Here is a 14164-nt window from a genome sequence, read left to right on the forward strand (position 1 = left end):
TTTGACTTCCTCTCCTCCTATCTGCATGCCTTTTATTTCTTTCTATTACCTGATTACTCTGGCTAAGACTTCCAGTACTATGTTGAATAGGAATGGTGAGAGTAGGAATCCTTGTCTTGTTTCAGTTCTTAAGGGGAATGCTTCAGCTTCTGCCCATTCTGTATGATGTTGGCTGTAAATAGTTCTTATTATTTTGAGGTATGTTTCTTTAATGCCTAATTTACTGAGGATTTTTAAATAAAGAAATGCTGAATATTATCAAAAACTTTTTCTGCATCTGTTGAGATAATCATGTGGTTTTGTTTTTATTTCTGTTTACGTGGTGGATCACATTTATTGATTTGCCTTTGTCGAACCAAACTTGCATCCCAGGGATAAAGCCTACTTGACTGTGGTGGAATAGCTCTTTGATGTACTGCTATATTCAGTTTGCTGGTGTTTTGTTCAGGATTTTTGCATCTTTGTTCATCAGACTTATTGCCTGAAGGTTTCTTTTTTCCCTCTCTTCGGCAGATTTTTGTATCAGGATGATGCTGGCCTCATAGAATGCATTAGGGAGGAGTGCCTCCTAATTCTTTTTTTTTTTTTTTAAATAGTTTCAGTAGGAATGGTACCAGCTCTTCTTTATATGTCTGGTAGAGTTTGGCTATGAATCTGTTTTCACCTCAGTTTTTCTGGTTGGTAGACTTTTTATTACTGATTCAATTTTGGAACTCATTATTGGTCTGTTCAGGATTTCAATTTCTTCTTGATTCAGTCTTGAGAGGTGTGTTTCCAGGAATGTATCCATTTCTTATAGGTTCTCTATATGTGTGTGCATAGAGGTGTTTGTAATCATCTCTGGTGTTTTGTTGTTGTTGTTGTTGTTGTTGTTTTTTTGCATTTCTAGGAGTCAGTGGTAATGTCCCCTATGTCATTTCTGATTGTGTTCATTTCTTTATTAGTCTAGCTAGCAGTCTAGCTATCTTATTTATTCTTTCAAATAACTAATTCTGGTTTCATCAATCTTTTGAATTTTTTTTTTTGTGTCTCAATTTCATTCAGTTCAGCTTTGATTTTGGTTATTTCATGTCTTCTGCTAGCTTTGGGGTTGGCTTTCACTTGTTTTCCTAGTTCCTCAAGATGTGCTATTAGGTTGTTAATGTGAGAAATTTCTAACTTTTTAATGTGGGTATTCAGTGCTATAAAGTTTCCTCTTAACCCTGCTTTAGCCATGTCCCAGATATTCTGGTATGCTGTATCTTTGTTTTCATTAGTTTCAAATAATTTCTTGAGTTCTGATTTAATTTCATTGTTTACTGAGAAGTCATCCAGGAGCCGGTTGTTTAATTTCCATGTAATTATAGGGTTTTAAGCAATCCTCTTGGTATTCATATCTATTTTTATTGTACTGTGATCTGAGAGTGTGGTTGGTATGATTTTGTTTTTCTTTGGATGTGCTGAGGATTGTTTTAGCCTGATTGTGTGGTTGATTTTAGAAGATGTGCTATGTGGTGATGATAAAAATGTATATTGTGTTGTTTTAGGGTGGAGAGTTCTTTGGAGGTCTATCAGATCCATTTGGCCCAATGTTGAGTTCAGGTCCTGAATATCTTTGTTAGTTTTCTGCCTCAATGATCACTGTTATGGGGTGTTGAAGTCTCCTATTATTATTGTATGGTTTATCTAAGTCTCTTTGTAGGTCTCTAAGAACTTGTTTTATGAATCTGGATGCTCCTATTTTGGGTGCCCATATATTTAGGATAGCTGAGTCTTCTTGTTAAGTTGAACCCTTTACCACTATGTAATGCCCTTTTTTGTCTTTTTTTGACCATTGTTGGTTTAAAGTCTGTTTTGTCTGAAATTAGAATAGCAACCCCTATTTTTTTTTCCAGTTTGCTTGGTAGGATTTTCTCTATCCCTTTACTTTGAGCCTATTGGTGTCAATGCATGTGAGATGGGTCTCCTGAAAACAGTATACAGTTGAGTCTTGCTTTTATCCAACTTGCCACTCTGTGCCTTTTAATTGGTGCATTTGGCCCATTTACATTCAAGGTTAATATTGATATGAGAAGATTTGATCTTGTCATTATGTTGCCAGCTAGTTATTATGCAGACTTGACTGTGTAGTTGCTTTATAGTGTCAACAGTCTATGTACTTAAGTGGGTTTCTGTGGTGGCTGGTAATGGTCTTTTGTTTCCATATTTAGCATTCCTTATGTAAGGACTTCTTGTAAGGTGTGTCTAGTGGCAACAAATTCTGTTAGCATTCACTTGTCTGAAAAGGATCTTATGTCTCCTTTGCTTACAAAGTTTAGATTGCTGAATGTAAAATTCTTGGTTGGAGTTTCTTTTCTTTAAGAACACTGAATATAGGCCCACAATCTCTTTTGGCTTATAGGGTTTCTTCTGATATTAAACTTTTCTTATATCTGTTACAAACTGCATAGCACTGGATTAACTTTAGCTATCTTGATAATTTAGTTTACATATTTAATCCATTTATATCAGTTTGCTTATTGGTTAATTTGGATTTATTTCAGTCATATTGTTTTTGTGATATTTACCTTGCTTCTTCCATGTTCTTGTCTCTTTTATGCACTAGTGGTTGCTTGATTTTTAATGAAATTAAAATTTTAAATTAAAATTCCCACAATAGTTTCCACATTTCACCAGCTGTTTCTGTTCTTTTCATGGTTCCCTTAAAATCTTAACACAGATGATTAATAAAATCTAAAGAAATCCAAATCTCAATCCTACTCCTGACTAAGGCTTTAAACCTGATCATAGTCCTCTCCTCTTTTATATGTTATGATTGTGTAGTATTTTAGTTTCACTTTGTTACTGATATTTATTCACTGTCCACTGTCTTCTCCTCTTCTTCCTCCTATTTCTTTTTCTTTACAGTCAATTTTTTAAAAAGATTTATCTACCACTTATTTTATTTATCATTCTTCCTTGAATTTTGGTCTTTACATCAAGGTTCATTTTCTTTATTTTTGAAGTATATACTTAAGATGCTTCTTGAATAAATTTTTTTTGTTACAAACTGTTTTTGTTTGTCTGAAAATAGCTTTATTTTACTCTCAATACTTAAAAATTAGCTTAGTAGGATATACAATTCTAGGTCGACAGTTATTTTCTCTCAGCATTTTAAAGATACTATTCCACTGTCTTTTGGCTTTTGTGGTTGCTGCTGACAAATCCAGCAGTGCCACTGACAAGTTTGTTCCTTGGTAAGTAATATATTTACTTCTGGCTGCTTTAAAAATCTTCTTTTAGTTTCTGCAGTCCACTATGTTGAATTGAGGTACAGATTTCGTTTTATACATTTCCCTGGGGCTCATTACAGTTCTGAATCCAAGGGATTCACATTTGTTGACTCCAGAATAGTATTATCTATTAGTTCTTCAAACAATGCTTTTTTTCCCTCATTCTTACTACTCTCTTCTCAAATTCCAATGAAATCTGTGCCAATTATTCTTATTCTTGTATTTTTTTTTACCTTCTTTTCCTCATTTTTCTCTCTTTGCCTCTGTATGCTGCATTCTGGACAGTTTCTTCAAATCTATTATCAGTTTCCTAATTCTTTTGTAAAGCTGTGTCAGTATTTACAGTTTAACTAATCTATTTAGTGTAATATATAGTTTTATTTTCTAGATGCTCTATTTCTAGAAGCCTTTTTCAAATAGATCTGGTCTTTTTTATGGTACCATGTTCACTTCTCATAGTTTCATCATTTTATTAAACAGCCTTTAAAATCTTGCTTTAATTTTTATATTCAACAATTCTATAATCCAAAGATTCTGAGATTTTTTCCGATGTTTGTTTGTGCTGACTCTTGCCTTATCTCCTTGCATATTTCATAATTTTAGAACTTTGGTTTGGCTGGGCTTTACTTGGCAATCCATCACATGTTAGGTTGAAGATGTATCCTTCCAAAGATTTACATTTCTATCTAGTTGGTATCCCAGGGAATTCTTAATTTTCAGCATTGGGGATTCATAGACCATATCAGTAAATTTCAAACTTTGAAAACATGTGAGGTTAGCTCTATATTTTAAAATGCTTGGGATGGAGGCAGTGAGGAAACTCTGCTTCCACCTATGATGAGATAGCTAGTACTTGGTTAGCCCTCTTGCTATAAAGTATTATTAAAATGAACAAAATATATGAAAACTATTTTCAGACTTCCGACAAGAGGCAATGCAGGACGATGATTCCCAAGAGAAGGAAAACAAATGAGGTGATATAATGACCACTCTGTTTTATTCTGTCTAGAAAATTTTCTGGACTGTTTTGTAGAGTGCAAGAGCCCAAACTGAATACAGAAGTGTCACTTAGCTAAGGAGACAGAGATAGAGCCTGAGGAGGCTAAGTTGGTTGGAAAGTGTGGAGTATGGTACTGAAAAAAAGGAAGTTGGTTATAGATAGAGCTACAGAAATCTCTATAAGAAACCCCTTAAGTCTTTGGTTAACTATTGTTACAAACTGAATTGTGTCTCCATCCCCCTCACCTAAATTCATGTGTTGAAACCCTAGCCCGCAACGTGCCTGTCTGTGGAGACAGGGCCTTTAGAAAGGTAAGTTAAGGTTAAATGAGATCATAAGAGTTGTGCTCTAATGCAATAGGAATGGTGTCTTTATAAGAGAAACAGATACCGGAGCACGCTCTCTCTCTCTCTCTCTCTCCCTCCCCAGACATGTATAGAGAGAAGAGATCATGTAAGGACACATGAGTAGGCAGCTGTCTATAAACCAGAAATCTTACCAGAAACCATCCTTAATAGCATCTTGATCTTGGACTTCTAACCACTAGAACAGTAAGAAAATAAATTTCTGGTTTGTTAAGCCTCCCAGTCTGTGTTATTTTGTTATGGCAGCCTAAGTAGACTAATATAGCTACTAAGCCACACATGCTCAGCGAAAGACTCCATGAGGCCAGATAAAGAACATCTATTGAAGAAACAAAAAAGTACTGAGGTAAGAATATCTACAAAGGAAGTTGTATATTGAATAACTACTGGAGCTCACATAAGGTTAGAACATAGAGCATAGAGCCAGAGCGTAGAGACTTTGTTGAATATCCAGGAGATTCAAAAGAGACCCTCAGAAAGGCTACACCTTAGGCACAAGGCTAATCTAATCCTAGAGTAAAGAATACTATGGCTCCTTTATTGTAAAACCTTAAAATAAGCCTAGAAAGAGCCAGGCTGATCTGCAAGTAAATTAACTACCTGGCAGAACAAAACTATACACCCGATTTAAGGATGACAGCCAAATCTAGACACTTAATAAAGTGGCATCCATAATGTCCAGGATATAACACAAAATTATCAGACATGTGAAGAAAAAGGAAATATGACCTATTACTGGGAGGAAAATCAGCTGATAGAAATAGAAACAGGAATAACAAAGACAGAATAGGAAATAAAAATTTTAAAACTACATATAAATATATTCTAGAAATTTAGGAAATCTATGAACACAATGAGAGAATAGGAATTCTCATTAGCCAAATAGAAGCTAAGAAAAAAACTAAATAAAAATTCAATAAGCAAAAAAATGTGGTATCTGAAATGAAACATTTATACTGCAGTAGATACAATTGGTGAACTTGAAGAGCAACAAAAAATATGAAAACCAAAGCATACAGAAAAAGGAAGATGAAAAAAATTAACATAGACTCAGTGACCTATGGGGTAGTTCAAATGGTCTAACATATATGTAATTAGAGGAGAGAAATGAGAAAGATTAGGGGCAGAAAAATTATTTGAAAAAAAAACAGCTGAAAATTTTCCAAATTTCATGAAAATTCTAAACTTGCAGATCCAAGCAATTCGATAAACCCCAAAAGCATAAAGAATATCACACCAAGGCAAATCATAATACAATTTTTCAAAACTAGTAATAAAGAAAAAAACGTTAAAAGTAGCCTGATGATAAATTACATACAACAGAACTAGGAAGATAATTACTGTTAATTTATCATCGGAGACAATAAAAAGAAAAAGACAATGAAATCTGTAATGTACTAGAAGGAAAAAAAATAAACCTAGAATTCTGTATCCATCACAAATATTCTACAAAAATGAAGCCAAAATAAAGACATATTTAGACAAAATAAAGTTGAGAGAGCTTATCGACAGAAGATTTGTGCTACAAGAACTGTTCAAGGAAGGTCCTCATGCTTAAGGAAAATGATGAAAAGTGGAACTACATAAAGAAATGAAGGGTGCCAGAAACAGTAAATATGTAGATAAATACAAAATACCTTTCTTTATCAAAGCCTTACTTTCTCTCAAGGGTAATTATTTATAACAAAAATAATTAAAGTGTCTTGTGGGGTTTAAAACACACAAATAACATATGACAATAGCAGAAATAATAAGGTAGAGTAAAATGAAAGTATATTGTTGTAAGGTTCACATGCTATAGGTGAAAAAGTATACTATTATTTGAAAGTAGACTATATTACATTAAAGATACAGTTTAGATGTGAAAGATATTATAAGCCTTGGAGCGACCATTAAAAATAGGTAATTATATCTAATAAGTCAAAAGAAAATATAAAGTGATAAAATGTCAAAAAAAATGATTAATTCAAAAGAAGTCAGAAAAAGAAGAGAGAGTATCCTAGAACAGATGGAACAAACAAAACAAAAAGCAAGATAGCAGACTCTGTATGGTAGTAAACCTAACTGTATCAATAATTACATTAAATGTAGGTGGAGTAAATGCTCCAATTAAAAGACAGAAAGTGTCAGATAGAATAAAAAAATCAAGGCCTGAATGAGTCATAAAATGTTCATTTAAGAGATGTTTAAAAATATTTATTTAAAAAATAAGGACACAAGTTAATAGTAAAAGGATGAAAAAATATAAACCATGCAAACACTAATGATAAGAAAGTTGGCATAGTTGGAGTAGCTATGGTAACATTAGCAGCATTATTAGAATTAAAGAGGAATATTTCATAATGATAAAAGGGTCAATTCATCAAGACAATGAAAATCATAAGTGATTATGAATCTAAGGGCAGGACGTCAGACAAACTGACTGCTGATAAAACCATGGTTGCAGTTGACAATTTCAATATCCCCTTTTCAATAATTATAGAACAAGCAGACAAAAAGTCAGTGAGGCTATAGAGGGTTTATATAGCATTACCAACTAACCGAACCTAATTTATATTTATTGAACATTACACTCAACAAATGCAGAATACATATTCCTTTCAAATGCACATGGGACATTCAACAAGACATACACAGACTGGGCCATAAAATGAGTTTTGAAACATTTTTTAATTGAAATTTTTTGAAAAATCAGAGATTCTTTCCCCCTGTTCCAACCAAGCACCCAGCCCAAGACGGAAAACTTTCCTCATTGTCTTTTTTGTCAGAAGATGGATTTTTCCAGTTCTTTCTTTTACTGAGCCTCTAACCTTTCATCTGTTTTTTCTGCTATGAGGTCTGAGTTTTACATTCCCACCTTATACAAAAAGCTTGTCTTTTGTCTTCCATAGCCAAAAAATACTAAGTCCCTTTGTTACTGAGATTGACAAATGTCTACAGGACAACTGTAACTTTTAGGCTTTTACACAGTTCTGGTTTTCAGCTGCTTTCCACTTTTGGCCATTGAGGAGTTCCCTCAGTATTTTGCATGTTCATCTTATGCATTTCAAAATACGTTTGTGATATTGTGTTCAGTATTCTAGGGGTTTTGTGCCCAGCAGTTTCTCAGGTTATCTAGTTTCCATGTTACTGGAAGTTCAAGCCTGTCAAACAATTGTTTGGTTATTTTAAGGGTTCAAGTTACTTTGGCTGAATCAAACATCCCTTTATTTAGAGTCAGGCAGACTTGGGTTTGAAATGTAGCCCTGGTATTCACCAGTTATGTAACTCTGAGCAAGTGATGAAACTTCTCTGAGCCTTAATTTACATATGAGTTTTAGAGATCATAAGTCTGGGTTTTCAAGTTTGTTGTAAGGATTGTCTCTAATCTTACACAATACAAGGCAGAATAAGCAAAAAAAATTAATGTTATCATTATTCATTCATTCATCAAAGATCGAGTGTTTACTATGTGTCAGGCATACCTTCTATGTGCTAGGAATAACAGACAATAAATGTATAAACAAGTAAATAATTTCATGTAAGTTCAAGTGTAATAACAAAACAGGTAGTGGGATTGAGAATGTCTGCAGAAACATAATGGGCATTTCTAATTAGTGATTGGAGTTCCTACTGGATGATGTGACATTTGATTTAAAATCTGAACCAAGATGAAAACGTTCTGAAATTAGAGTGTGGTGATGGTTGTACAACTCTGTGAATATAGTAAAAACATTAAAATGTATACCTTAAATGGATAAATTGTATGTATCTGAATTATATCTCAATGAAGCTGTTTGTTCAAAAGACTAAATGAAGAAGAGAAAGCGAGATAAAAATCCTGGGGAAGAACACTGTAGCTAAGAGAACAGCAGCACAAAACTCTGAGGCTAGAATAGGGCATTAGCCAGTTTAAAGAAAAGATTTGCTGGTAGGAGTTTAATGAGGGAGGAGATTGGAGACAGTTGAGATTTAGACTGTGGGTACGAGCCAGACTCAACACCCTATTTAAGGGTGACAGGGTTTTGTAGGCCATGTTGAATATTTTGATTTTTTTTCCAAAATGCAATGGGCCTTTGAAAAAAATTAAACTGGAGAAGTGATGTCTGGTTTATGCTTTGAAATAATCACTGTGCTTTCCATAAGGCAAGAAAATTAACAGGATAGAAAAAGCACAAACAGGAAGAAAAGCAAAGGAGATAATTCCACGGTAACTAGAATGAAGTCCTAGGTATCCCACTTTTGACTTAGTCCTCAGTTCCCTCAAACTCTGCTTTTTTGATTATATTCTTATTTTGAGAACAGAGGTGTAACCAAAAGGGCCATCACAGCAGAAGGACTGATAAGAAGTAGAGAATTTATGCTCCACCACTACCCACAAAGGAAAAAAATTATTGTAGTATCCTGAAGTTCAAATTGTCTCTGATTTCCAGTACCTGGACTACTCAGAAGGTTTTGACATTTTTGGCTGACTGAAAATAGTCCATTCTAAACCGTCTCTGTCTTCCATTTAAAAACTAAGTCAACATTTGATATATATCATTCATCAGTAAGAAAATATATGGCAGAAGCTAAATCTATAAATTCTATAAATCAGGCAGCTGTATTGTTTTATATAAATGATTAAAAGTATGGCCTTTACAATCAGACAAAATTTGATTTAAGCTTTGTCATTTAATGAGTGACTTAGAAATAGTTTTAAATTTTGTTAAATAAAATAAGGGACAAACAAAACTATGAGTCATTGAGGTTCAAATGAGTTGAACTGTAAATAAGATGCCTGTACATCACTTAGCACAATGACTAATACATAGTAGGCCAATAGGTAATCCAAATAGGTAGCAATTATAATTATTATTGCTTATTGTAATAATTGTTGTTTGTTACTTTTACAAAGGAAAAAATACTTTGAAAAGATGAAATCTACTCACCTTTAAAAGACACGAACCTGTTAACGTCACATAAAATTACCTTCAGGCTAAGTTATGGTTAAAATTACCATACTCGATGTAATCTATAATAATATCAAAATTTTCCTGTAATAAAAGTAGTTTCAAACCAATTTTAATAATTATAAAATCTTCAGCAGATTTTTCAGTAAGTTTTAGCAAACTATTTCTAATTATGAACTACTATGGAATATTGAGTTGGATTTTTTAATAGATCCCAAATGAAAGTCAAACTCATATGGAGAGGTGAAGCTAGCTGGGCTTCTGGGTCGGGTGGGGACTTGGAGAACTTTTCCGTTTAGCTAGAGGATTATAAATGCACCAATCAGCACTCTGTGTCTAGCTAGAGGATTGTAAATGCACCAATCAGCATTCTGTAAAAATGGACCAATCAGCACTCTGTAAGATGGACCAATCAGCAGGACCTGGGTGGGGCCAAATAAGGGAATAAAAGTTGGCCACCTGGGCAAATAGTGGCGACAGGCTCGGGTCACTTTCCACACTGTGGAAGCTCTATTCTTTTGCTCTTCACAAGAAATCTTGCTGCTGCTCACTCTTTGGGTTCACACCAACTTTAAGAGCTGTAACACTCACTGTGAGGTCTGCAGCTTCATTCTTGAAGTCAGCCAGACCAGGAACCCACAAGGAGGAACCACCACCTCGGGACACACCACGTTTAAGAGCTGTAACACTCACCATGAAATCCACGGCTTCATTCTTGAAGTCAGCAAGGCCAAGAACCCACCAGAAGAAATAAATTCTAGACACAATATGTTTAATATTAGAAGAATGATTATACATAGTTTGTTACAGATTTCCAAAAAACAGTAGGTACACTTTTTAAAATTTACATTTGCAGAGAATTTTAATGACATTGAAAAATGTTACGCTATAAGTGAAAAAGTAGAATATAAAACAGCATATACACATTGTTGTTTTGAAAATGTAAGAAACTTTGAAAAAAGATGGAGTAAAATATGTGTAAAATTGGTAATAGTTGATTTAAAGTGGTAGAAGTAAACATAATTTTTTCTGTTTATATTTTTCTCTACCTTTTAAATTTTGCTAATGTGCATAGGTTCCTTCAAAATAAGAAAATGATAAAGTTAATACGTTATAAAAAATAGGGAGCTGGCTGAAGTGCAATGGAGACAATTTGTTAGAACATGTTGGTTGTTACACAGACACTTGAGAGGTTTGTTGGGAGAGAACGATTACCTAGGAACAAGAGTTACAGTAAATGAGGTAAAAAGGGCAAAAGTTCTTCAGATTACTATCCTATTTACCAAAGTTTGTGATACGTATTTTGAATATATATGAAGAGTTTCACCTCTATCAAGTCATAGCACTTATTTATCACTCTGATATAACAATTTAACAAAAACTTGAGGCGTTCATTCAAATGCGCAGAAAAGGAAACAAATGTAAAAAGTCTGCTTTCCCGGGAATGGTCTTGTACCAGTATCTTTCTATCCATGTTAGCATTTTCTATATAAGAAACAAATACCTAAAGACTTTTGTAGTAGAGAGTCCATCTGTTCCAATATAGTCAATGTCCTTCTATTTGAGCATCAATTAATAGCCTTCAATGAACCACCTTGCATTCGGTAATAGTTTGAAGGTGAGAGTTCTGATTCTGGGAATCAGATAGCTTTACTGCTGTGCCTCGTGCAGAGAGTAGAACAGATGTCTTCTAAAAGGGAGGCAGTCTCCTTTAAATATCCATAAGAGCTAGCATTATCATCACACTCAGCCTTATAAGGCTCTAAAAGCAGTGGCAGAGGAGGACTAAACACACATAATGCAAGCAACTTGGTCGATAAGCAGTCAGTATGTCATTATCCTTCAACAGAACTGTTTCAATTGAATTTTTATGGTTTAGAGGTTTTAGGATAAAATATTTCTCACTTCAAAGAGTATTTTTTTTATATTATTATATGAAACCATGGTGCATTTAACTGACTTAATAAAATGTAATTCTTACTTTAAATCTTAAGAGGAGAAAAGCCTCTGTGAAAGAAATCTTTGTTATTAGCAAGGCATATAAGCAGAGTCCTGGTCTGCAATAATATTGATGATCATGACTTGTGTTACTATATAAAATTCAACCAGTTAAAATTCAATGTCTTTAAGAATATTGCTACTTTTGGCAAAATTTGAGTTTTTCATTAGAGTAAAACTATTTCTGACATTTCATAAAGCTTAATGCAAACAAAGATGATTAATCATATTCATAAATATGTAAACATGATACTAAAAAGGCATATTACATTCAAGACAAAATGGCAGAACCAGAATTTTTTTAATTGCTAAGAATTTTATGTAGCAAGTTTGTTTATTCAGTAACATAATCACAAAATAGAAATATCACATTCACAGAAATGGAAATAAAGAGCATAAAATATTATTCTAAAACGGAAAAGCAGTGGGATCACTTTCAAGAGCGTCATAGAAAACCTTTAATTTACAGTGCTATGCTTTCATGATTAATAGGATTAATGTGTGGTTTTTCTTTGATAAAAGTCATGATTTTTTAGTATTACATACATTCATTGCATGTGACAGACACTATGATAAAGACGTACTGTTCTAATTACTTAAACAATTGTTTTGGCTCATTGAACACCTTGTTTAAATAGCTTTAAGACATATAAGAGGCAAATAATTACATATACCTAAGGATAAAATTTTCAGGTATTTAATTATCCAAACACACATTTACCCATTAAATTAGAACACTAACTGCTTCATATGTAAAACTAGTTTGAAATCATGACTCTTGATTAAACACATACTTCAACATCTCTCATGAGACTTCCCAACTTCAAAAATGACTTTAAAAAATTAGCTTGGAGGTGAATCACCAATACATTCAGAAACACAGCCAAAACAAGGAGTTTTATTTCAAAGACTGAATTCAGAAAATAAGCCAACTATTTTTGTACATTATATTAATAAATTGGTTCTTTGTTGAAAATCTCAAACGTGAATGATATTAGCAATATGCATGTATGAGACCCATTAAAAATGGCAATTCAGAAAAATTATTGCTTAACCTAAAGGAAAAATGTTGCTGTTGGATTCCTGCCTGGGTCTTAAATTGTGGTCTTGCGTTAATAAAGTAGGTTTTTTGATTCCCTAGCTTTGGGTGATACTTTGAAACCTTTTGTGTTTTCTGTGAAGATACTTCACACAAGTTCTAAAATTTGAGAGTCTACTTAACAAAATAAAATTCCCACTTGGAAGATAATATATTAATTCTAATATGATATAAATAGAACAAATCTGATTCATTTATAGGGCAAGTGCTACATTCTGAACTATCTAACTCAAATTAAATTCAACTCTGTGGCAAACAATTCATTTTCTCATTAGCCAATCAACGTTACCTTCAATAAGGCAATTCCCATTTACCCTCTGGCCATAGCAGTTGTCTTAAAACCAAGTTCTAAACCTATAGTTCATGTAAAAGGATATGATTTCCTTAGCAAGTAGTTAAGAAAATCTACAACAGGCCAGGCACGGTGGCTCACGCCTGTGATCCCAGCACTTTGGGAGGCTGAGATGGGTGGATCACCTGAGGTCAGGAGTTCGAAACCAGCCTGGCCAACATGGCAAAACCACATCTCTACTAAAAATATAAAAATTAGTGGGTGTGGTGGTGGGCACGTGTAATCCCAGCTACTCAGGAGTCTGAGGCATGAGAATCACTTGAACCCAGGAGGTGGAGGTTGCAGTGAGCCAAGATCGCACCACTGCACTCCAGCCTAAGTGACAGAGTAAGACTCCACCTCAAAAAAAAAAAGAGAAAAAAACTACAATAGAGATGTATGTTAAAGAGAATATAAGTTCTTAAGAAGTTGCATCTAATTAATGAAGCTCTCCCTTCCCATATTCAGTGATCCAAGACACTGAAATTTAAATGGAAAATGAATCCTTAAAGTTATAGATGTAAAATTCTCAGATTCTTCATTCTTATTTCCCAAATGGAAAAGGATTAGAAATAATAGAATATTATTGATTTTTAGAGGAAAGTAGATTAAAAAGTGTTTATATTTTTAAAACTTTATATAAGGTTGCTCAATCCTCACCAATAGTAAGACCACTGCATTCATTTGTATATGCAAATTAAACTGGAAAATCCATAAAAACATATGTATCACCAGTAAACGAATCAGTAAAGTACGATATAATATAAAAGAAAAAGAAATATTGCTTGATTTTTTCCAATAAAAGCAAGGTTAATAAAAACATTTTTAGTAAGAAAATCTACCATTTTTATTAAAAAAATCTTTCAATTTTAAACATCATTACCAACACATTAAAAGTATTATCAATAAGTGCCTTTACAATTTCAAGCAAAAGCTACTGTGTTTTCCTTATTGGAAATACTACTTTCAGTCATCTTTTTTGTCTGAGGCACTCTCTTCATGCTTTTCAGGGCTGACTTTATTACTGGCAATGGAGGGGGTTGTCTGGACTTCTTTTGGTAATGAAAACACATGGCATGTCTGGAGGTCTAGGTATGTTGTAAATATCTTAGCATATTCTGGATGCCTTAAGGCAAAACTTTTAAATTCCTCTAGAAGAGAAAGAAAAAAAAATCCAATAAGTTGGGGT

At 33.5% G+C, this 14164-nt stretch overlaps 1 protein-coding gene across 1 annotated transcript in view; it reads right to left on the minus strand.

Moving 5' to 3' along the window:
• Positions 1-11730: 11730 nt before the first annotated feature.
• LPCAT2 (lysophosphatidylcholine acyltransferase 2) overlaps positions 11731-14164 on the minus strand; it is a 76764-nt gene continuing 74330 nt past the window's right edge. The window contains exon 14 of the mRNA XM_011971911.1: positions 11731-14126. Coding sequence (XP_011827301.1) covers positions 13942-14126 — 185 coding nt within the window. The 3' untranslated portion in view covers positions 11731-13941. The remainder of the gene's footprint in view (positions 14127-14164) is intronic.

This window comes from Mandrillus leucophaeus, unplaced genomic scaffold (genome assembly GCF_000951045.1).
Source record: "Mandrillus leucophaeus isolate KB7577 unplaced genomic scaffold, Mleu.le_1.0 Scaffold125, whole genome shotgun sequence".
NCBI lineage: Eukaryota > Metazoa > Chordata > Mammalia > Primates > Cercopithecidae > Mandrillus > Mandrillus leucophaeus.